We start from the raw sequence: 25,151 nt of genomic DNA on the forward strand, positions 1-25,151 counted from the left end.
ATCAATGTAATGTAATGTGCCAGTAACTTGGAGCAAGGATACCTTTGTAGATATAAAGAAATGATGATATGTTAATTCATTGCATATATTTTGAGAGAGTTCTTCTAGATTGTCCAGCATCTCTCTGGAAAAAAATCCTCAAACATCTGCTTGATACAGTTGAACTCCAATTCTAGGAGCATCTCTTTGGTATGGGTCACCAAATATCCATCAAAGATATTTATTTCCTTATTGGAAGCAGTTTTTATCCCAGGATAAGCAGGCAGGTATTCTCACTAGTGGGTGATGTCATCCGACAGAGCCCCGATACGGACATCTGGCAAGCATGTCTTGCTTGAAGAAACTCAGAAGTTTCGAAATGCCCGCACCGCGCATGCGCCAGTGCCTTCCCACCCGATGGTCCGGGCGTGTCTCCTCAGTTCTTTTTCTTCCGTGGAGCTGAGAAGTCTATCTTCAATTTTGCGCCCATTGAATCTCTTTTTTGCCTTCTGTTTTGCCGCGGGTTGAGTTCTCTCCTGTGCGTTTATTTCTTTCTTTCTTTGATTTCTTTTAAAAAAATTTTTTTTCTTCCGACACCAGATCTTCGCTCAGTGGGGGACGCCTCAGATAGACCTCTTTGCGGCTCCCCACAATTTCAAGCTGCCTCAATTTTGCTCCAGGATCTACGCTCCTCATCGCCTCGAGGCAGATGCTTTTCTGCTGGATTGGGGGAATCGCTTTCTGTATGTGTTTCCTCCATTTCCTCTCATTCAAAAGACTCTGGTCAAGCTGAAGTCCGACCATGCCACCATGATTCTGATAGCTCCTCGGTGGCCCAGACAACCTTGGTTCTCCCTTCTACTTCAACTCAGCAGCAGGGAGCCATTCCTCCTTCCAGTGTTTCCTTCACTGCTTACTCAGCATCAGGGATCTCTACTTCATCCCTACCTGCAGTCTCTTCACCTGACAGCTTGGTTCCTCTCAATGTAACTCCTCACCAGTTTTCCCAGGCGGTGAGGGATGTCTTGGAGGCTTCCAGGAAGCCTGCTACTCGTCAATGCTACTCCCAAAAATGGACTAGATTTTCTTCCTGGTGTGTTTCCAATTCTAAGGAGCCTCAGCGAGCCTCCCTATCCTCTGTATTGGACTATCTTCTACACCTGTCTCAGTCTGGTCTCAAGTCGACATCTATACGAGTCCACCTGAGTGCTATTGCGGCTTTCCATCAGCTTCTACAAGGGAAACCTCTCTCTGCTCATCCTGTGGTTTCCAGATTTATGAAAGGACTTTTTCATGTCAATCCTCCTCTCAAACCTCCTCCAGTGGTTTGGGATCTCAATGTTGTCCTTTCTCAGCTTATGAAACCTCCTTTTGAGCCTCTCAACAGGGCTCCACTAAAGTTTCTCACTTGGAAAGTGGTTTTTCTAGTGGCCCTCACATCTGCTCGCAGGGACAGTGAGCTTCAGGCCTTAGTGGCGGACCCACCTTTCACAGTCTTCCATTATGACAAGGTGGTCCTCCGCACTCATCTAAAATTCTTGCCTAAAGTGGTCTCTGAATTTCAACTCAACCAATCCATTGTACTTCCAGTGTTTTTTCCGAAGCCTCATTCTCATCCTGGAGAATCAGCTCTTCACACTCTGGACTGTAAACGTGCTTTGGCTTTCTACCTGGATCGCACCAAACCACACAGAACTGCTCCTCAACTTTTCGTCTTCTTTGATCCAAACAAGTTGGGACGACCTGTATCGAAGCGCACCATCTCCAACTGGATGGCGGCTTGTATCTCTTTCTGCTATGCCCAGGCTGGATTACCCCTTCCCTGTAAGGTCACAGCCCATAAGGTCAGAGCAATGGCGGCCTCTGTAGCCTTCCTCAGATCGACACCGATTGAGGAGATTTGTAAGGCTGCCACTTGGTCCTCGGTTCATACATTCACCTCTCATTATTGTCTGGATACTTTCTCCAGAAGGGATGGACAGTTTGGCCAAACAGTGTTACAAAATTTATTCTCCTAAGTTGCCAACTCTCCCACCATCCCATTAAGGTTAGCTTGGAGGTCACCCACTAGTGAGAATACCTGCCTGCTCGTCCTGGGATAAAGCAATGTTACTTACCGTAACAGTTGTTATCCCAGGACAAGCAGGCAGCATATTCCCACATATGGGTGACGTCACCGACGGAGCCCCGCAGCGGACAGCCTCGAAAGCAAACTTGCTTGAAGATCTCGAACTTTCGAGTGCTGCACCGCGCCTGCGCGCGTGCCTTCCCGCCCGAACTAGGGGGCGCATCTCCTGAGAGGATCCTCAGTTCGTTTATTTCCGCGGAGACAAGAAGACACGTTTTCTTTCTCTGCAGCATTGCCTTCTCATCACCGCGGCTGTTTCTTTTAAATTAAAGTCGGTCGCTGTGTTAATTTTATCTTTCTTCTTTTCTTTTTCGTGTAAAAAAAAAAAAAAAAAAAGTATATTCTTTTTACCTTTTCAGTTCGGCCGTCGAGCTTTGGGCCTAGGCCTAGGCTCCTTCGTTCGACACGGACTTTGTTTTTTCCATGTCCCGGCCTCTTACCGGGTTTAAACGTTGTCGACAGTGTAATCGGGTGATTTCGGTCACCGATCCCCACTGCCGCTGTTTACAGTGCCTGGGTTCCTCTCATTCCCCAGAAGATTGTCATCGCTGCTTTACCCTCACTCCACGAGCTTTTCGGCGGCGTTGTGCTCAATTTTTTCAACTTTTCGGTATGGAGCAATCTTCGGAGCCGGCCTCGACCGTGGCGGCTGCACCGGTCTCGAAGGCCTCGACTCCGACGACCTCGACACCTGTGGTCTCGAAGGCCTCGACCCAGACTCCGGCTGGAGTTTCGGTCTCGAAGGCCTCGACCTCTTCTACTTCGGTTGCCTCGAAGACGACGTCTTCCACGAAGCCTTCTACGGGGGGTAAGTCTCCGAGTTCCCTTTCAGGTGCCGTATCCAAGAAGCCACCAGAGTCCTCGGCGCGGCCACTTTCAAAGCGTACCTCCAAGATAAGGGAATACTCACCTTCGAGGTCGCCCTCTTCGGAGCGTACTGCTGCACATACGAGGTCAGAATCTTCTGTCTCGGTGCCGATGCTGGAAGACATGTTAAAATCTATCCTCACCACTCAGATTAATTCTTTGGTGGCTCAACTGGTCCCGTCCTCGACCTTGCCTCGGGCTGACCAGCCTGTTACTCAACCGGAGCTTCCAGTCTCCCGAAGCCGATCCCGGACACCGAAAAATATTTCTTCATCGGAGTCGTCTCCGGGCTCTCCTCCTCCAAAGCATCGGTCGAAGCATTCGAGACATGTTGAACCACCTCCTGTGGTTTGGGATCTCAATGTTGTTTTAGCTCAACTTATGAAATCTCCTTTTGAACCACTTGACAAAGCTCATCTCAAGTATCTCACTTGGAAAGCTGTGTTCCTGATCGCCCTCACTTCTGCTCGTCGTGTCAGTGAGTTACAAGCGCTAGTGGCTGATCCACCTTTCACAGTTTTTCACCATGACAAGGTTGTTCTCCGTACTCATCCTAAATTCTTGCCTAAAGTTGTCTCAGAATTTCACATCAATCAGTCTATTGTTCTGCCTGTATTTTTTCCAAAGCCTCATTCTCACCCAGGAGAGGCGGCTCTTCATACCTTGGACTGTAAACGTGCTTTGGCTTTCTACCTGCAACGCACTCAGCTTCACAGAACATCTCCTCAACTTTTCATATCCTTTGATCCAAACAGGTTGGGTCGTCCTATATCAAAGCGTACCATCTCCAACTGGATGGCTGCTTGCATTTCTTTTTGCTATGCTCAGGCTGGTCTTCCTCTGCAAGGTCGAGTGACGGGCCATAAAGTTAGAGCCATGGCGGCATCTGTAGCTTTCCTCCGATCAACTCCTATTGAGGAAATCTGCAAGGCTGCCACTTGGTCCTCGGTTCATACTTTCACCTCTCATTATTGTCTGGATACTTTATCCAGGAGGGATGGCCATTTTGGCCAATCTGTTTTGCAAAATCTTTTTTCATAAATTGCCAACTTCCCTCCATCCCTTTTTACTTAGCTTGGAGGTCACCCATATGTGGGAATATGCTGCCTGCTTGTCCTGGGATAAAGCACAGTTACTTACCGTAACAGTTGTTATCCAGGGACAGCAGGCAGATATTCCCACAACCCTCCCACCTCCCCTGGTTGGCTTCTTGGCTAGGTATCTGAACTGAGGATCCTCTCAGGAGATGCGCCCCCTAGTTCGGGCGGGAAGGCACGCGCGCAGGCGCGGTGCAGCACTCGAAAGTTCGAGATCTTCAAGCAAGTTTGCTTTCGAGGCTGTCCGCTGCGGGGCTCCGTCGGTGACGTCACCCATATGTGGGAATATCTGCCTGCTGTCCCTGGATAACAACTGTTACGGTAAGTAACTGTGCTTTATCCAGGGACAGCAGGCAGCTATTCTCACATCCCACCCACCTCCCCTGGGTTGGCTTCTCTACTAGCTACCTGAACTGAGGAGACACGCCCGGCCATCGGGCGGGAAGGCACTGGCGCATGCGCGGTGCGGGCATCTCGAAACTTCTGAGTTTCTTCAAGCAAGACATGCTTGCCAGATGTCCGTATCGGGGCTCTGTCGGATGACATCACCCACTAGTGAGAATAGCTGCCTGCTGTCCCTGGATAACAACTGTTACGGTAAGTAACATTGCTTTTCCTGCACTGCTTCACTATCAGTTGGTACAGAAAGAGAACTGGAGATTAGGATCTCTAAAGTAGATATCCATTTATCTCCAGAATTTAGTAAAGTACTAGTTTCCAAAATCAGGTGGCAATGCAGGAGAAATTGTAGAAAGCCAGAATTGGAGGGGGAACAGAGATTCGCCAAAACCTATGGAAATCCCTTTGGGGGAGGTATTCGGAACACAATGCTGTCCTCTTTCCCTCCAAGCCAGCAGCCACGTGCACATCTATAGCGGAAGCAGCTGGATTTTTGCTTTTAATTTTCCTTTTACCCATTTTGTTTTCATGATTCAGTAGTCACAAACATGAACCATGGGCCTGAGCACCAATAATAAAAACATATTCTGGTGTCACAATGTTCTCAATGCTCCAGAGGGGTGCCCCTTAGGTTGCATTCCCTTGGGAACCTGCTTGTGGCTGTGTTCTACTAGGCTCCAGGTCTCATATAGGTCATGATGTCTCTCGATGGCAGAGGCTCCAGGAAGCAAACACTTCCCTGCTCCAAGGGGACAGGCTTGGACTTTCCTGTGCTCCTAAGCTCCACCAGTCACTTGTTACCTCCAGCATACAGATTTGATCAAATTGTGCTGACTAGTTTGTGCGATTTCAGCTCTTGCACGTTTTTGCTTTTTTGTAATGAATAATGAGAGATGCACAGCCCCAAGCTTGGGAGTCACTAACTCAATCCTACTTGTAATGGAAAAGCATTGTTACTCACCTGTACCATGTATTTTCTTTAGACATAATCCCTTTCACCTCTTTAAATTTATATTCCTTTTTTGAGTTATGAAACTAACTCAACAGTTGAGTAGGTTGCTGACTGCAAGAAAGGCTGCACATTCACATAACTTTACAGAACTATTCAATCCTGGTGATGTATGATATCTGCTGTCTATGAAAAACCAATTCTGCTGTCTATGAAAAACTTTTGTTACAGGTGAGCAAAAATGCTTTCTCCTCTGCTGAATGGAGTTACATAGAAACATGATGGTAGATAAAGGCCAAAAGGCGCATCTAGTCTGCCCATCCGTAGCAACCATTATCTCTTCCTCTCTAAGAGATCCCAAATGCCTATCCCACGCTTTCTTGAATTCAGACACAGTCTCTGTTTAAACCACCTCTTCCAAGAGAGTGTTCCATGCATATACAGTGCTCCCCCGCGAATTTGCAGTCTGCGATTCGCGGTACCTGTCATTTGTGGTATTTTCTGACCGCGAATGACCGGGCAGGAGAGGGCAGCTGGAGAGGCAGGAGTGGGCAGCCAGAGCGCCGGCGAGTGAAGGAAATCACTCATGGTATGCTCCGACCGCCTCTTCCTGTATTAAAGTCGGGCCTCACCAATCAGGAGCTGCTTGACATGCAGCTCCTGATTGGTGAGGCCCAACTTAGTACAGGAAGAGGCAGTCGGAGCATACCGCGAGTGATTTCCTTCACTCGCCGGCACTCCGGCTGCCCTCTCCTGCCTCTCCGGCTGCCTTCTCCTGTCTCCCTTGCTAAAACCGTATTTGCGGTTTTTCAACATTCGCAGGGGTTCCTGGAACGAAACCCCGTGAATATCGGGGGAGTACTGTACCACCCTTTCTGTAAAAAAGTATTTACTTAGATTACTCCTGAGTCTATCACCTCTTAACTTCATCCTATGCCCTCTCATTCCAGAGCTTTCTTTCAAATGAAAGAGACTTGACTCATGCGCATTTACGCCACGTAAGTATTTAAATTTTCTATCATATCTCCCCACAACAAACCTACTTCATTCTATGTTTTCATTTACTTTTAATAGAAAATGTGAACTTAAAACATCATTTATTAAAGATTTGAACTTAAAAATAAGATTCTCTTATTTTTGATTTACTTAAAAATTTTGATGGCATTAAAGGTTCAATGTTTTATTAAAATTCGATTTGATCACTTATCAAATTTCTAAACAAATTTACAATATAAAAAATAAAAGGGAAAAACAGATCATGAACATAATAAAAATGCCGTTAACAATACCATTAACACATACGGAAAGAAAACAATTATAGAGATACATCAACTGATACATGACATATTAAAAGGGGATAAATGATAGACAGATGGGAAACAAAAGGGAATAGGGTTAGAAATACAAATTGGATAGGAACAAAAGCCAAATAAGGAAAAAAAACAAAAGGAAAGGGCTCATTGCTGTTTAATTACTTAAGGGAGTTAAAAGAATACTGTAAATTACTAAATCAAATGTTAAAAGCTTCTTTAAATAAATGACTTGAGTAGGCTTTTGAAACTTTCAAGGTTAGCTTCATCTCTTATGAGAGCTGGTAGGGTATTCCAAAGTTGTGGGACTATGGCTGAGAAAATGTTGTGCCTTTTGATTCCTATTATATGAAGGGATGGGACCGTCGGCAATTTACGATTACATGATCTAAGACTTCGGGATTGCTCATATGGGATAAGATATTTATCAATAAATTGAGGCTGTTTAGATTAAATTGTTTTAAACATAATTGAAGAGATTTTGTAAGAGATTCTTTGATTAATTGGCAGCCAATGGGCATTTTGAAGTAGGGGGGGTTACATGGTCGTATTTTCTGCATTTTGTTATTAATTTAATTGCGGCATTTTGAATTATTTGTAGGCATCTTAATTCTTTCTAGGATGCTCCGGTAAATAAACTATTATAGTAATCTAACTTTGCAATGATTAATGAATGAACCAGAATGTTAATGGATTTTAGTTCTAAGAATTTAGAGATTGACCGAATCAGTCGCAGTTTGAAAAAACATGATTTGAAAAACAGAACTTGTATGGTTGTGGATTGTTAGTTTTTTATCAAATACAACTCCTATGATTTTTATAGAGTCAACATGGTCCAGGGGACAGGTATCGAGAAGAATTTGGGTGTTTAGCGCTATTCCCTCTTTCCAGGGGAAAAACATTATTTTTGTTTTTGAAGCATTTAAGGCTAGCATATTTACTTTCAGCCATAGTCTAATCTGGTTGAGTTTATTGTTAATTTCTGTAGTTTCATGGGTATTTTCTGGGTTTAGCGGGTGTAATAATTGGATATCATCTGCAAATGCCAAAAAACCAATTGAATGACATAGGTTAAATAGAGGAGAGAGGAAAATATTAAACAGTAAAGGAGAAAGAATAGAGCCTTGTGGTACACCACTTAGACAAGTAGAGAGATCTGATTTGAGAATAGGATTGTAGCCATTTGAGAACCTGGTCAGTAATAAGATCTATTTTTTATTATTTAAGTATTTATATACAACTTATAGCCTAAGTGGTTTACATTCAGGTACTCAAGCATTTTTTCCTATCTGTCCCGGTGAGCTCGCACTCTATCTAATGTACCTGGAGCAGTGGGGTTTAAGTGACTTATCAAAGGGTATAAGAAAATGATAGTGAGGTAATCAACCTTGACAAGTCCAAAACTCCACCTCACACCGTTAGAGAAAGGGATGTATGGCTGAATCTATCGATTTAGAGCAGCCACCTCCAATACATTGTACATGCAAGGTTCAGGTAAACAGTCCTCTTCAAATCATATCAGAAGACAAACCAAATATATAGGACAATTAAGACAAACCAAATATATAGGATAATTAAATCATTATGGAAGAAAAATAAATGATTGAATTATCCTATATATTCGGTTTGTCTTACTTCTGATATGATTCGAAGAAGATTGTTTACCTGAACCTTGAATATACAATGTATTGGAGGTGGCTGCTCTAAATCAATAGATTCAGCCATATATCCCTTTCTCTAACGGTGTGAGGTGGAGTTTTGGACTTGTCAGGATTAAGTGACTTGCCCAGGATCACAAGGAGAAGTGTGGGATTTGAACCCACATCCTCAGGGTGCTGAGGCTGTGTGGCTCTAACTACTGTGCTACACACTCTGTCTGGTGTCTTATTTGTTTGGCTCTGAACATAACTGCGCTGATTGTAAGCACTGCAGAAGAATATCTCTTCCTGAAAGAACCTCTGCAGTTGTCTTTTAGACACTGTTTGGCTGAGGAGAGACTCTTGCATGAGCAAAAAGTCGGCATCTGTACAGAGGTTGGAAGATTCTGTACTTTCCAATAGATCCTTTTCTCTTGATAGTTTGCCTCTGGTCTGAGCAGTGACTTTAAAAACCTAGTCAGAGGGGCAGCGCTTTAGAGTCTCGGGTTCAGAGTGAATCTCGGCTGAGGCACAGGTGTAAGCTTAAAGCAACTCTAGACTGTACACTAGAGTGGTAAAGCACAATTTTCTTGGTGTAAAGGACATCTAGTACAGACTGTCTAAAGACAATCAACCACAAACTTCTTCCGTACCTTCCTAAGTCTCATTAAGAGTTCAGGACTAAAATGTGATAACTGGTCTCACTGCATAATTATCCCATGACAAGCAGGCAGGTATTCTCACTAATGGGTAACGTGATCCAACGGAGCCCCAATGCGGACGCCTCTCAAGCATTTTTGCTTGAGAAAACTCGAAGTTTCGAGTCGCCCGCACCGAGCATGTGCGAGTGCCTTCCCGCCCAGACCAGGGCGCGTCTCCTCAGTTCTTACTTTTCCGCGGAGCCGAGAAGTCCGTGTTCGACTCTCTGCGTGAAGATTTTTCACTTGTGCCTTCTAAAGTCCGCGGTTTTGGGTTAATTTTCTCTTAATTGCTGTTTTTCGTCGTCTTTTCTTGTTTTAAAAAAAATAATTTCTTCCATTCGACCAGGCAGGCCACGTGGCTGCAGCCCCGCAGCTTCGATCTTGCGGCGGAGCTTTTCCGGCCTATGTCCCGGCCTATCACCGGTTTTAAAAAGTGTGCCAAGTGCCAGTGTGCAATTTTGCTAATGGATCCTCATTGACGCTGTATTCGGTGTCTCGGGCCTGAACACCTTCCGAAATCGTGCCAGCCTTGCTCCACACTCACCGCACGTGCTTTCAAGCGCCGTTGCGTCTTGTGGGAGTCGCTGTTCAGCATGGAGTCCTCGATGGAGCAGTCTTCATCGAAAGGCCCCTCACCTTCGACTTCATCCGTTGCTCCCCAGCCTTCCACCTCTGCGGTGCTGAGTCTCATCAAGCCTGCATCGTTTGTGCCGGCCCCGACTCCAGCGCCTGCTGCGATGCCTTCCTCAGTCTCTTCAGATCAGGTAGCACAGCAGCCTATTCCACCGGTAGTGCTAAAAGTGCCCAAGGCTTCTAGGCCCAAGCACTCACACACTACCCCCAAAGAATGCGAGGCCCGTGCAGGTGGTCCCATTGCTGATGCGGATCCGTCCTTGCCAGTCTCGTTCCAGACCTTGTTAGATAAGCAATTCAATGAGCTCTTCACCACCATAGGGCCTAAGCTTCTCTCTCAAATCCAGCCTGGGCACGGGGAGGCCTCCCGCGAGGTCGAGCCGCCTCCAGTGCCTCAGCGATACACACACTCTCTACAGGGAGCAGAGTCTCTGCAAGTGTCTGGTCTGGCATCGGTGCAAGCATCGCAAGGAGCAGAGTCTTTGCCCATGCCTCCATTGGAACCGATTCACTCGATGCAAGGAGTAGAATCTTTGCGAGTTCCTCCATTAGAACCCATCCACTCGATGCAAGGAGCAGAGTCTTTGCGAGTGCCTCCATTGGAGCCGATCCACCCGATGCAGGGGTTCGAGTCTCTACGAGTACCCCGGGGTGATTCCAGCCAACCGCCTCTGCTTCGATCAACCGCTTCCAGCCCCATCCACTATCTGGGGGCCTCAGTGAAGACCCACTCGCCTCGTCCATTGAGGCCGGTTTCCAAGCACAGTTCGCATCATCAATCGAGGCATTCATCGAGGCACTCATCCAGGCATGCCTCGTCTCATCGGAAGCAGCCTTTTCTGGAGTATTCCCCACCGGCTACTTCACCCCCTCCGATGCTGGAGCTCGAGGACACGCTGGGGTCTTTATCACCACCACGATCCCCGTCCTCATTGGATCCAAAGGCATCGACGTCCTCGAGTCCCTTTCGAGGCCCTGCTTTGGCCGACCAGCTGTCATTCTCGTTCTTTCGACAGATGGCAGACGACCTGGACATCCAACTGGACACAGGTTCCAAATTCTCCAAAGAATATCTGGAGACTATGCACCTCCCTCAACCACCTGCTGAATCCCTCAAGCTTCCTCTACATAAGTTGCTGGATCAGACCTTTATGCGATGCCTTGAAACACCTTATTCCATCCCCGCTGTACCAGGCAAATTGAATACCAGGTACCGTACGGTGCACCATAAGGGGTTCGATGGTTCCCAACTCTAACATCAGTCCCTCTTGGTGGAGTCCTCACTAAAGCGGTCTCACCCCTCTCAGGTCTATGCTGCCATTCCACCTGGTAGAGAGGGCAAGACCATGGACTGATTTGGCAGGAGGATTTATCAGAACTCCATGACGACATCCAGGGTTCTGAACTACATCCACGGTGGCCCAGACAACCGTGGATGTCCCTTCTACTTCAACTCAGCAGCAGGGAGCCCTTCCTTCTACCAGTGTTTCCATCGCTGCTTACACAGCATCAGGGATCTCTACTTCATCCCAACCTGTAGTCTCTACACCTGACAGCTTGGTTCCTCTCAATGTAACCCCTCTCCAGTTTTCTCAACCTGTGAGAGATGTCCTGGAAGCTTCAAGGAAGCCTGCTACTAGACAATGCTACCACCAAAAGTGGACTAGATTTTCTGCTTGGTGTTTTTCTCATCATCATGAGCCACAACACTCCTCCTTGTCTTCAGTTTTGGATTATCTTTTGCACCTTTCTCATTCTGACCTCAAGTCTACATCGATACGAGTCCATCTTAGTGCAATTGCTGCTTTCCATCAGCCTCTTCAAGGGAAACCTCTCTCTGCTCATCTGATGGTTTCCAGATTCATGAAAGGACTCTTCCATGTCAACCCTCCCCTCAAACCGCCTCCATTGGTTTGGGACCTCAATGTTGTTCTTTCTCAGCTTATGAAACCTCCATTTGAACCTCTTCACAAGGCTCATCTGAAGTATCTCACTTGGAAAGTGGTGTTTCTCGTTGGCCTCATTTCTGCTCGTCGAGTTAGTGAGCTTCAAGCATTGGTTGCAGATCCACCTTTCACAGTGTTCCACCATGACAAAGTGGTCCTTCGCACTCATCCAAAATTCCTCCCCAAAGTGGTCTCGGAATTTCATCTGAATCAATCCATTGTTCTTCCTGTGTTTTTTCCAAAGCCTCATTCTCATCCTGGAGAATCAGCTCTTCATACTCTGGAGTGTAAACGCGCTTTGGCTTTCTACCTGGAACGCACCAAGCTACACAGAACTGCTCCTCAACTTTTTATCTCCTTTGATCCGAACAAGTTGGGACGCCCCATCTCTAAGCGTACAATCTCCAACTGGATGGCGGCTTGTATCTCCTTCTGCTATGCCCAGGCTGGATTACCACTTCACAGTAAAGTAACAGCCCATAAGGTCAGAGCAATGGCAGCTTCTGTAGCCTTCCTCAGATCGACACCGATTGAGGAGATTTGTAAGGCTGCCACTTGGTCCTCGGTTCACACCTTCACTTCTCATTATTGTCTGGATACTTTCTCCAGACGGGATGGACAGTTTGGCCAAACAGTATTACAAAATTTATTCTCCTAAGTTGCCAACTCTCCCACCATCCCATTGTGGTTAGCTTGGAGGTCACCCATTAGTGAGAATACCTGCCTGCTTGTCCTGGGATAAAGCATAGAAACATAGAAGATGACGGCAGAAAAGGGCTACAGCCCATCAAGTCTGCCCACTCTGCTTACCCACCCCCTGTCTATGCCCTAATGACCCAATTTCCTTATCTTGACCCTCGTAGGGATCCCACATGGGTATCCCATTTATTCTTAAAGTCTGGCACGCTGTCTGCCTCGATCACCTGCACTGGAAGCTTGTTCCAATGATCAACCACTCTCTCTGTGAAGAAATACTTTCTGGTGTCGCCATGAAATTTTCCGCCCCTGAGTTTGAGCGGGTGCCCTCTTGTGGCCGAGGGTCCCTTGAGAAAGAAAATATCATCTTCCACTTCGACACGTCCCGTGAGGTACTTAAATGTTTCGATCATGTCTCCCCTCTTCCTACGTTCCTCAAGAGTGTAGAGCTGCAATTTGTTCAGTCTCTCTTCGTACGAGAGACCCTTGAGCCCCTTGGTTGGCTTCTCTGCTAGCTATCTGAACTGAGGAGACGTGCCTGACCTGGGCGGGAAGGCACTCGCGCATGCGCGCACTAAATCAGTTAGCATGCCTTAGTAAAAGGACCCCTATATATTATGTATATTGGTATTAGATTCCTAGTATGTGTCTACTTAGGATAAAAACTTGTATCAGAAAAAGCTTGTACTGTAACTATGGCAAATTGTAACCTGTAAACTGTATATTATGTATGTTAACCTGTAACCCATTCTAAGCTTTTTGAGGAGAATGGGATAGAAAACGAAATAAAGAAATACAGTGGTACCTTGGTTTACGAGCATAATTCGTTCCAGAAGCATGCTCATAATCCAAAGCACTCGTATATCAAAGCACATTTTCCCATAGAAAATAATGGCAACGCAGACAATTTATTCCACAACCCGTACCAGTCACGGGGTCCCCGTACAGCTACTGGTGGAGGAGGAAGAGCAGTCCTCAGCACAGAGCAGGCGGCTGGAGAGGGCAGTGGACATGCCTGAAGAGCGGGGAAGGGAGAAGTAGGTGTAGATGGGGAAGGGCTTGTGTGGATTGTCGGCCAGGATTAGGTAGCAATCGGGAGGGGTGCTGGTTGTGGAGCCACTGGCCGGTGATATGTTCGTTGCTCTCCACAGAAGAGTTTGGGGTTGGTCCACATCTTGCTGTAACTGTCGGGCAAACACTCCTTTGGGATGGGCACGAAGGCAGAGTGCCTGTAGGGTACCGCCCGCGTGCAGGGGTATGAGGGCATGGAGGCGATGGAAGACTGCAAGGGGGGTCTTCTGGTGCGACATAGTGGGTGAGCAATTTGAAACGAGCGTCGTCCCAATAAACAATGACGTACGCATGTGTCACGTGTAAGCATGCACGTCATCAGTGCGCGTACGTGCTTGTTTATTGGGATGGCGCTCGTTTTGCAAGTTAAGGTTGGCGGGAGTGTTTTGCTCGTCTTGCAAAACACTCGCAAACCACATTACTCACAAGCCGAGGTTTGATTGTACAGTGAATAACAGTAATGACAGGATTTTTTTTTCTTTCAGCTACCTTAATAATACATTTGCAAAATGGGTTCTATGATTTGGGCTTATTTTATATGTGATCAGAATAGTGCAAATACTTGTGTGGTATTTTAGAAAATAGTGATCACTTGATATAAGATGCAGCAATTTCCAGAGAGATTGGACAAAAATTAAAATTTGTAGAACTAATTTTCTTCTTACATAGACCAGGCAGATGTGTTTTTGAACCAATGTGTCTGTTTTTCTACAAAGCACTGACATGCGCAGCAGAAAGTCTAGAAATGAAATTAGAAGATACATTAGACTTAGCTGTAAGCAAAACCTTGTTTTTATTGATCTTTTCTATTTTTAAAACCCTTTTAGTGGAACAGATCTTTAGTTATGACTAGGGAAAGTACAACACTTAAAAAAAAAAAAAGCTCTGCTTACAAAAACAAACCTGCTTTGTGTCACTGTTTTGACACATTGAAAAGCAAGGACACTTTGGAGTCAGTATTCCTGTCCTATTAATTCTCTTTCTTCCTCCCCTCTTAAAGTCAATTTCAATTTGTTACCTTTGCTTAATCTTCTGTAAACCGCATAGAACTTCACGGTATTGTGGTATATAAGCTGTTATTATTATTATTCGGTTGTCAGACAGGTCCAAAGAGTAATGACTTAATTCCTTCTTCCAAAGAAGCAAGGAAGAGACTCTCTGAGAACTGCATAAGTCGGTGTCTTTCAAACTGAGTGCCACAGCATGGTGGTGTGCCCCAAGAGATTCCAGAATTTTACAAATTTTTAAAAATTCCCTTTACACTAGAAAAGTGGTCTCAAACTCAAACCCTTTTCAGGGCCACATTTTGGTTTTGTAGGTACTTGGAGGGCCTAAAAATAAAAATAGTGAATGTCTTATTAAAGAAATGACAATTTTGCATGAGGTAAAATTCTTTGCAGTTTATAAATATTTCCTTTTTGGCTAAGTCTTAATAATAATATTGTCATTTATAGCTAAAGAGACATATGATCAAGAAACTGTTTTATTTTACTTTTGTGACTATGATAAACACCTCAAAATAGTACCTGGCGGGCCGCATGTGGCCCCTGGGCTGCGAGTTTGAGACCGCTGCACTAGAATATGTGTGTCACGTATGCAAGACTGTCAATATTATGAGCGTCTGTGTGTGTAAGGATAACGAGTACCCAGGCAAGCATCCTATAAAAAGCAGGCAGCATATTTTCACATATGGGTGACATCATCCACGGAGCCTGGTACGGACAGTATGACAAGTGAACTGTCACTGAGTTTTTAGAAACTTTGCGACTGCCTGCATCGTGCATGCTCAATTGCCTTTCTGCTCGCTGATGCGGTACCTCAGTTCTTCATTTCTGTGGATCAAAGAAGTACTGTTTGGCTGGACTCCGTTCAGTCTATTTGCCTTCCCGTTTTCGCATTATTTTTCCTATTTTTTTTTTTTTTTCCTTCTTAGCGAGGGGAGAGAGAAGAATTAAATTTTCTTTCTTTTCTCTCGTAAATTTCAGCAACAATTGAGTTCAGTCTCACTGAAATAATTTTTCCATCCATGTCGAAATTATTGACAGGTTTTAAAAAATGGGGTAGGTGTCGGTGGTCTGTTTGTGTTGCAGACTCTTATAGATGGTGTCTACAATGGTTAGGCTTTGAACATAAAATTGAAACTTGTTCTCGCTGTTCAACTTTAAAGTCGCGCTCTCTTAAAGCCCGTCCTCAGCAGGAGCAGTTGTTCAGCGCTGCCATGGATATCGCCAAATCTTCACAGGCGTCGACATGGAAAACTCCGGCATCGGCTTCAACATCACAAGAGATTCCGGCATCAGGGAAGCCAGCTAAGAAGTCATCTGCTTCCAAACAAGCGTCACATGTCTCTTCAGCGTAGAGTCCCTTGATGCAGACCAAACAACAACGCCACCGTTCTCCAGTTTCGCAGGTTGTCTCTCCTACATGATGTGCATCCTCATCGAGGTCACCCACTCCAAAACTACCAGCTGTTGAGCCATCAGTACGGGTGCATTCTTTTTGGGAGAAACTTGGTGAGTTTTTCCAGGGGGAGCTCAGCAATATATTTAAACTGCACTGCATGCTGATATTAGCATCGACTTTCTCGCTAATAGCCCAGCTTGGGCATAGCGTTAAAAGGCCTCAAGTACCACTGTCAGCTATCCATTGGAGCATCAAACTCCTCAAGGATCTAAGAACATAAGAACTGTCGTCTCCGGATCAGACCCTCGGTCCATCAAGTCCGGTGATCCGCACACGCGGAGGCCCAGCCAGGTGTACACCTGGCGTATTTCTAGTCACCCATATCCCTCTATGCCTCTCGTAAGGAGATATGCATCTAGTTTGCTTTTGAATCCTAGAATGCTGGATTCTGCAACAACCTCCTCCGGGAGAGCATTCCAGGTGTCTACCACCCGCTGAGTGAAGCAGAATTTCCTGATATTTGTCTTGGACTTGTCCCCCCTCAGCTTCAGTCCATGTCCTCTTGTCCGTGTCACAATGGACATTGTAAATAATTTTTTTTTCCTGCAATCAGGAATTTTTTTTCCTCCAATTGGGTTTTCAGGATAGCCCTAATGAATATGCATAGAGCACATTTGCATGTCTGTCACTTCCATTATATGCAAATCTCTCTCATGCATATTCATTAGGGCTATCCTGAAAACCCGATGCTGATGAACAGGATTCTTAATTACAATTTCTACATTTCCAGTTATTTAAAATAACTGGTAAAACAATTGCCTAGCTTTGACCAATATATTCCTTCACAGCACCTTGTGCAAGGTTGAGAAACACTGGTCTAGACCAGGGGTGAGCAACTCCGATCCTTGAGGGCCGGAATCCAGTCGGGTTTTCAAGATTTCCCCAATGAATGTGAATTGAAAGCAGTGCATACACATAGATCTCATGCATATTCATTGGGGGAAATCCTGAAAACCCAACTGGATTGCAGTCCAAGGAGGAACTTTGAGACCCCTGCCCTAAACCTAACAAATACCAACCAAGTACCCCCACCCCAACTCAGATCTGCCCAAACTCCGCCCCTGACTCCACCCCCATAATAATAATACTAATTGTAATGTAATTTCTTCCATCCATTTTTCAGACACATATAATCAAATTAATACATAATGGTAACCACAAAATTAAAAAAACACAAAACACACTGTATGCAGAGAAAATGTTAATTATCATTTATATTTGGGGGTTTTTCTAAGAGGTCAAGGCAGATGACTTTAAAATATGCAATGTCACCTCAGTAACAACTATAGAAAAATAGACAAATATAGTGCAAAATATAGACAGCAGATATAAATTCTCAAAACCGATACAATTTGATCACTAAATTGAAAATAAAATCATTTTTTCTACCTTTGTTGTCTGGTGATTTCATGAGTCTCTAGTTGCACTTCCTTCTGACTTTGCATCCAATATTTCTTTCTTTCTGCCTCCTGCATGCTTCCTCTCCTGCAGACCTCATTCCATTCCCCAACCAAAATCTCTCTCTGTCCCTCCATGAGTCCAACTTTTTTTCCTCCCTTATCCCCAGATCATGTGCAGCATTTTTCACCACTGCCCACCAGCCCCATGCCCATTTCTTCTTCTGTCACTCCTCTCCATGCCATCTCTCCCTCCATTACTATGCCCAACATTCCTCTCCCTTGCATCCCCTTCAATCTGTCCCCCTGTCCACCACCTTATCCAACATTTCTCCTCTTATCCTTCTCTCCCCATGCATCTCTACCTCTCTCCTCTCTCTCTCTAACCCAGTTTTCCTCTTTCTTCCCTTTCCTCTCACTCACATACTGATGCCCAACAATTCTCCCTTTCTTTTCCCTCCCTCCTGTCCCAAGTTAGTGCCCCCTTCCTCCTTCCCTTCTGTGTCCCATGTTCATTCCCCTTCCTTTCCGTGTAGAGTTCATGCCCCCACCCCCTCATGGCCTTCCAGCCTTTGTCCCACCATTTCCTCCCTCCCCCGAAGCCTGCCTGCCCCCTGCTGAAGCTGCTGCCGATTCCTCCCTGCCACCTGCCACACTACATCCACCCGCCGGTCCACCACCGCCGCAACACAACACGCTACATTCAATCATCCCCTGTCGCCGCCGCAACTCCAGGCAAGGAAAGGCCAGGCACGTGCAGCGATTGTACACCGCCGGCCCACAAGCCTTCCCCCTGATGTCATAAGGTTCCAGGCTAGCCAATCACTGCTTCGCTGGGCCCGGAACCTTATCTCCGACTTTGGAGCAGTTCACACTTTGGAGCAGTTCGCAATGCGCTAAAGGCTTTTCAGCACACTGTATCCAATCGCGTCCTTCTGGTCCACATGGACAATTAAGTCGCAATGTATTACATAAGCAAGGAGGGACGGATTCCCTGACTCTGCCAAGAAGCAGAGAAGATTTGGACCTGGGCAATTGCTTGAAATAATATTCCTCAAAGCTGTCTATGTTCAAGGAGCACAAAATACACTTGCCGACAAACTCAACAGATATCTTCGACCACACCAGTGGACACTCCAAAGTCTGCATCTGATATTTCCCATTGGGGAACGCCTCAGAAAGACCTATTTGCATCCCCCAGCAGTCACAAACTGCCTCAATTCTGTTCTAGGCAATACTCTCCTCATATTCTGGAGGCAGATGCTTTCCTCTTAGATTGGAGGGACAAGTTCCTTTGTGCGTTCCCTCCCATTCTTCACATTCTCAAGATGCTGGTCAAGTTCAAGCAAGAATCAGCCACCATGATCCTCATAGCACCCTGGTGACCCAGACAACCGTGGTTCACCCTTATACTTCAGCTCAAGGTCAAAGATCCAATAACCTTCCAGATATTTCCATCTCTTCTCACTCAGTCAAGGATTTCTTTTACATCCCAATCTGCAGTCCTTACACCTGACAGCTTGGTACCTCTCAGCCTGATCCAGTCAGTCATTCTAGAAGCATCCAGAAAACCTACACAGCAGTGCTACCAACAGAAATAGACACGGTTTTCAGCATGGTGTGATCTTCATCATTAAGATGCTTCATCCTCCTCCATACCTTCAGTGTTGGAATATCTTCTACATTTATCCAACTCGGGTCTTAAAACCATTTCAGTCAGAGTTCACCTTGGTGCTATCAGTGCTTTCCATGTTCAAGTCAACAATAAATCCCTTGCTATTCATTCTCATTTCCAGATTTATGAAGGTTCTTTTCAACATCAAACCACCTCTCAAACTGCCTCCAGTGGTTTGGGATTTTAATGTTGATCTCACCAGACTGATGAAATCTCCATTTGAACCCATGTCTTCTGCTCATCTTAAATATTTCAAGTGGAAAGTGGTGTTTTTAATCTCCATCACTTCTACTCGTCGAGTGAGTGAGCTTCAAGCATTAGTGTCAGACCCACCTTTTACAGTTTCCCACCATGATAAAGTAGTTTTCTGCACCCATCCAAAATTCTTGCCAAAAGTAGTCACGGAATGTCAATTAAACCAATTGATTGTGCTTCCAGTTTTCTTTCCAAAGCCTCATACTCGCTCTGGAGAAACAGCTCTTTGTACCTTTGACTGCAAATGAGCCTTGACTTATTAATTACAAAGGACTCGGTCTCACAGAGCCTCTCCTCAATTGTTCATCTCCTTTGATCCCAACAGATTGGGCCACCCAGTAACCAAAAGAACTGTTTCCACATGGCTTGTGGCCTGTATTTCCTTCTGCTATGCTCAGGCTGGGCTGCAGCTCAAGGGTCATGTAACAGCACATAAAGTCCGATCTATGGCAGCTTCGGTTGCATTCTTGCGTTCCACTCCCATTGAAGAAATCTTCAAAGCAGCTACTCGGTCCTCAGTTCACATGTTCACGTCTCATTACTGTCTGGAATCATATTCCAGACAAGATGGGCATTTCGGCCAAGCAGTCATACAAAATATTCTTGAAAGCCAACTCTTCCTCTTTCCCATTGCAATAAGCTAGGGAGTCCCATATTTGAGAATATGCTACTTGCTTGTCCTAGAATAAAGCACAGTTGTATAACATGATATTTTACGGTTCATTAAGGGTGAACAGTTTTATTAGCATTTGCTATTTTTAGCGAGTATATTGGCAGTATTATGCTAGTTTTAGCTATTATCTACGGAAGACTAGGATAGGGTACATATATCATATGGAAATATAGGATAAGATGTATATGTTGTAAGATCGAGTATGCCATGAATATGTATGTTTTCTACTGTAACCCGTTGAGGTGGTAAGTGTGAAAGAAATTTTTAAAATAAATAAACAGGTGTTATCCGGAGACAGCAGGCAGATATTCTCACATCCCTCCCACCTCCCCTGGTTGACTTCTTAGCTTGCTTCCGGAACTGAGGTACTGCGAGCCTCAGCGGGTGGGAAGGGAGTCGTGCATGCACGGTGCAGGCAGTTGCGATGTTTTAACTATGTGAGAATATCTGCCTGCTGTCTGGATAACACCTGTTATGGTAAGTAACTGTGCTTTCTTGTATTTCATGTGATTGGTCCTTGAAAACTAATGGCAAGTAATTTCAGTTTTAGTTTTTATGCAGTAGCTATCCTAGCTTGAGCAACAAAGCATTCAAGGCTTTGTTATTGTTTGGATCTTCTTATCTTTGCGAACTTGGATTTTTAGCTCTGACAGAAATTAAATCGAAAAAAAGAGAATGACTGCAGATGGTGAATGATAAAATGCATGTTTACTTGTCGACTATCGAGCCACATTTTGAGTTAATTTGCACTTGGAAACAAGCACATCCATCGAATCTCTCCAGTCATGCCCAGGTGACAACATGGGCCAATCAGGACTCGGTCAGTGACACTTAAGAAGGGTGAAACTCTTTCTCAAGGCTGATACAGAATGTCCTACCAAGATGATAAGAATGCGAGACAGACTTGATTGCAATGCCTGTAAAACTCACTCCTACCTACTTTCTCAGGCTAGTCTGACCCACGGAGGTGACTGACCTTGGCTGTAAGTAAACAGCTTGTTTCCAAATAGCAGGGCAGGATCTGTGATGTCTTTGTTCAGAAAAGATGGTAAACGGCCTAGCAAGGCCTTAAGCCTCCAGAAGGTGATGCAGAGAGAGAGATCTACAGACCCCCTTTTTGAAGGAGAAATAAGTACAAAGGAGTCTATTTCTCCTTCAACCTAACTAGAATACAGCTGGATACGTTAAACCAATACTCATGGTCAAGACCAAAGAAATACATACATAATAAACTAAGCACTTCTCAGCAACACAAATCAATAATGATTTCAGAAGTAAACATTTAAATTTCAGTAAATCAAGTAGCCATAGTCAAAATAGTAACATAGTAAATGACGGCAGATAAAGACCCGCATGGTCCATCCAGCCTGCCCAACCATACATGCTCCATAAATTAGTTTAAATGGTCCTTTTTCTTAGATATTTTTGAGCCAGAAACCTAGAGCTTAGGTTCCATCTACTGGAGTCTCCATCAAATCTCACTCCAGCCCATCTTAACCATCCCAGCCATTGAAGCCCTCCCCAGCCCGTCCTCATATGGGACACAGGCCATGCAAGCCTGCCCAGTACTGGCCTTAATTCCTTCAGTGTATACCCATTATTTTCTGATTAGAGATCCTCTGTTCATCCCATGTTAGTTTGTCACCATTTTCTTCTCCACCACCACCCTCAGGAACGCATTCCACACATCAACCACACTCTCCGTAAAGAAGAATTTCCTAACATTACTCTTGAATCTACCACCCCTCAACCTCAAATTATGCACTCTGGTTTTACCATTTTCCTTTCTCTGGAATAGATTTGAAAGTCTGAATTATATCAAACAACTGATAGTGTTAGTACAATGTCTTTAACACATGGAAAACAAGAATCAAAACTAAAAAGTCATGGCAATATTAATGTATGCCAATCAGAAGTTAGCTAACAATCATACAGAAATACAACAGAATAGAAGATTACTCTGGTATAGCCTCAACAAAATCTTGCAGCCTCATAGTCATTGGTGTTGGACAGTGATATAAATGAGGCGATGCAGATAGAAAACTTCTTGCCCCAAAAGATGGATATCAGAAACAGGCAGGTGAAGACAGGGATGACAGTGGTGATGAGGAGATGTAGATCATAATCACCAACTTCATGGACACCAGGAAAATTGTTATTGTAGTCAATAACACGAAGATCAGAACTATCAATAGCAAGTTCAACAGTGTGGGTGGGATGCTTAAAACATAAAGACTTGATCCATTTCACAGGTAAAGTCAATAGGATTTCACAGAAAACATCTATAACTTCAAGATCACTCATGGTAGGATCTGTGTTAAGATAGAACAGAAAAACTCCACTAACAGTAACAAAGGCATGCTTGGGCACAGCAATCATACAAATATTACAATTTAATGGAAAATGATTGGAGACATCATGCTTTGTATAAGTGACAGAGTACTAATTAACCAAGAATTGCTTACAACAGCAACAGTAGTATATGAAAATCTTCATACTTAGTAGGGAATGTCACGGGGACAAATTTGTCCCATCCCGGCAAGTTCTTTTCCTGTCCCTGCCCCATTCCTGCAAGCTCTGTCCTCATCTGCACAAGCCTCAAACACTTTAAAATCATAAATGTTTGAGGCTTGTGCGATTAAGCCAGAACTTTAAGGAATAGGACATAGAGAGTGACAAAAACACCGGGATGGGACAGGGAAATTGAGTTACTGTAAGGACAGGGAAAAATTTGGCCCCATGTCATGGTAACCTTAAATTTCTCTGGAATATCAACAGCCAAACAACATAAAGTTGCAGGTATCCTTCAGGAAAGGTTTATCAGGGCATAATCAATGGATATTCTTAGTTTTCTGACAAAGAGCCAAATTAGGAACTAAATAATGGTGGGGCTCTGTCCTTAGGAATTTTGGTTCTGTCTTTTGAAGTTTTTATGCTGTGTGTTTTGCGCTTAGAGATATGGCTATATCTTCACAGGTTTTGTTGGATTTGGAGCAAACTGCTTTTTCTAGATTTGCTGTTTTTGTTCTGGGTCAGTCTAAACCTGAAGCTTATTTTGACTTTTTAAACCTTTTTCTGCTGTGTCTGATGGCTGTACTAAAAGCTCTGCTTACTCTACTGTTTTGCTGAATGTTGCCAAGGCTAAACCTAAGATTTCTTGTAAAGCCCTTGGTGAGCTTTCTTGCTCTTTATTTGCTCTTAAGCATATTTTACAAGCTAAACTGTCTTAATCTCTGTGGATGCCAGTGCATCCCTGTTTGAGGAACTTGCACTTATTCTGCTGCAATTATCTGATATTTCTGTTCGCTGTGAGGTCTTGTAATGTAGGAGGTCTGAATTACAGTCTGCTTTACATTTCGCCTCTGTTTGGGTCACATAATTGACTTGTCTGGTTACTCATACCTCTTCTGCCTCCCCTGAAATCTGGTGTGAGCATGACATGGATATAGAGGGTTATTTAAATGATGCCATAAGCTGCAGCTTCAGCTTGACTTTTGCTGGATTTCAAGCACTCTTTGGAAGAGAATGTAGTCTATCTTTGGGCTTCCTTATCTGAACATGAGAGCTCTGTCTGATTCTATTGCGCAATTGAAGTTTGATCTGTCTGCAGCATTGAACGAACTTGCTACTTTACACTCTTCTTATGAGCTTTTACCAGATCAATGTGTGGCATCTCATCGTTTACGTGAAAAAAATTGCCTATTGCTTATAGTGAATGTGATGTTCTATATTCAGCTTTCACCCCATCTGAGCAAGAACTTGATTTCTTTCCACCAGCTTGTGGCTCAGAAGAATGCTGCCTTTCTTGCTTTGCAAGTTAAATTTTGATTCTGTTCCTGAATTGAATGATTTATTGTCCTCTCTTCAAACTCTGCATGATTGCCCAAAGTGGTGAACTGGGTTAGGAACTGGCTGTCGGACAGACGCCAGAGGGTGGTGGTTAATGGAAGTCGCTCGGAGGAAGGAAAGGTGAGTAGTGGAGTCCCTCAGGGTTCGGTGCTGGGGCCGATCCTGTTCAATATGTTTGTGAGTGACATTGCTGAAGGGTTAGAAGGAAAAGTGTGCCTTTTTGCAGATGATACCAAGATTTGTAACAGAGTAGACAACGAAGAGGGAGTGGAAAATATGAAAAAGGATCTGCAAAAGTTAGAGGAATGGTCTAATGCCTTCAACTAAAATTCATTGCTTCATTGCAAAGAAATGCAGAGTAATGCATTTGGGGATTAATAAGCGTATATGCTGGGAGGTGAAAAGCACGGACGGGGAGAGGGACCTTGGGATGATAGTGTGTGAAGATCTAAAGGTGAAAAAACAGTGTGACAAGGCAGTGGCTGCTGCCAGAAGAATGCTGGGCTGTATAAAGAGAGGTGTAGCCAGTAGAAGGAAGAAGGTGTTGATGCCCCTGTACAGGTCATTGGTAAGGCCCCACTTGGAGTATTGTGTTCAGTTTTGGAGACCGTATCTAGCGAAGGACGTAAGAAGACTTGAAGCGGTCCAGAGGAGGGTGACGAAAATGATAGGAGGCTTGTGCCAGAAGACGTATGAGGATAGACTGGAAACCCTGAATATGTATACCCTAGAGGAAAGAAGGGACAGGGGAGATATGATTCAGACATTCAAATACTTGAAGGGTATTAACGTAGAACAAAATCTTTTCCAGAGAAAGGAAAATGGTAAAACCAGAGGACATAATTTGAGGTTGAGGGGTGGTAGATTCAAGAGCAATGTTAGGAAGTTCTACTTTACAGAGAGGGTGGTGGATGCCTGGAATGCCCTCCTGAGAGAGGTGGTAGAGAGGAAAACAGTGACTGAGTTCAAGGAAGTGTGGGATGAACACAGAGGATCTAGAATCAGAAAATAATATTAAAAATTGAACTAAGGCCAGTTCTGGGCAGACTTGCACAGTCTGTGTCTGTATATGGCCGTTTGGGGGAGGATGGGCTGGAGAGTGTTTCAATGGCTGGGAGGGTTTAGATGGAATGGAGTAGGTTTTAACGGAGATTTCTGCAGTTGGAACCCAAGCACAGTACCGGGTAAAGCTTTGGATTCTTGCCCAGAAATAGCTAAGAAGAGAAAATTTTAAAAAATTTAAATTGAATCAGGTTGGGCAGACTGGATGGACCATTCAGGTCTTTATCTGCCGTCATCTACTATGGTACTATATCAGGATTTGACTAGTGTTAGGGAAGAGCTGGACACCCTCTCCTTAGATTCTGATAGTATTTCTTCTCTCTCTCCTTCCTCTTCTTCAGCTCTGGGTGTTGTCTTAACTGTG

The 25,151-nt window shown here is 44.5% G+C and overlaps 1 protein-coding gene across 9 annotated transcripts in view; it reads left to right on the plus strand.

Annotated features, from left to right (window-relative positions):
* Positions 1 to 25,151, plus strand: part of GNG12 (G protein subunit gamma 12) — a 106,523-nt gene that overhangs the window by 15,200 nt on the left and 66,172 nt on the right. For 3 of the 9 annotated variants that reach the window (XM_033916386.1, XM_033916383.1, XM_033916388.1), the window contains exon 2: positions 6,370 to 6,417. The exons of the other annotated variants lie outside the window; for them this stretch is intronic. In XM_033916386.1, coding sequence (XP_033772277.1) covers positions 6,401 to 6,417 — 17 coding nt within the window. In that variant the 5' untranslated portion in view covers positions 6,370 to 6,400. The remainder of the gene's footprint in view (positions 1 to 6,369; positions 6,418 to 25,151) is intronic. 9 annotated transcript variants of the gene reach the window in all.

Source organism: Geotrypetes seraphini, chromosome 12 (genome assembly GCF_902459505.1).
Source record: "Geotrypetes seraphini chromosome 12, aGeoSer1.1, whole genome shotgun sequence".
NCBI lineage: Eukaryota > Metazoa > Chordata > Amphibia > Gymnophiona > Dermophiidae > Geotrypetes > Geotrypetes seraphini.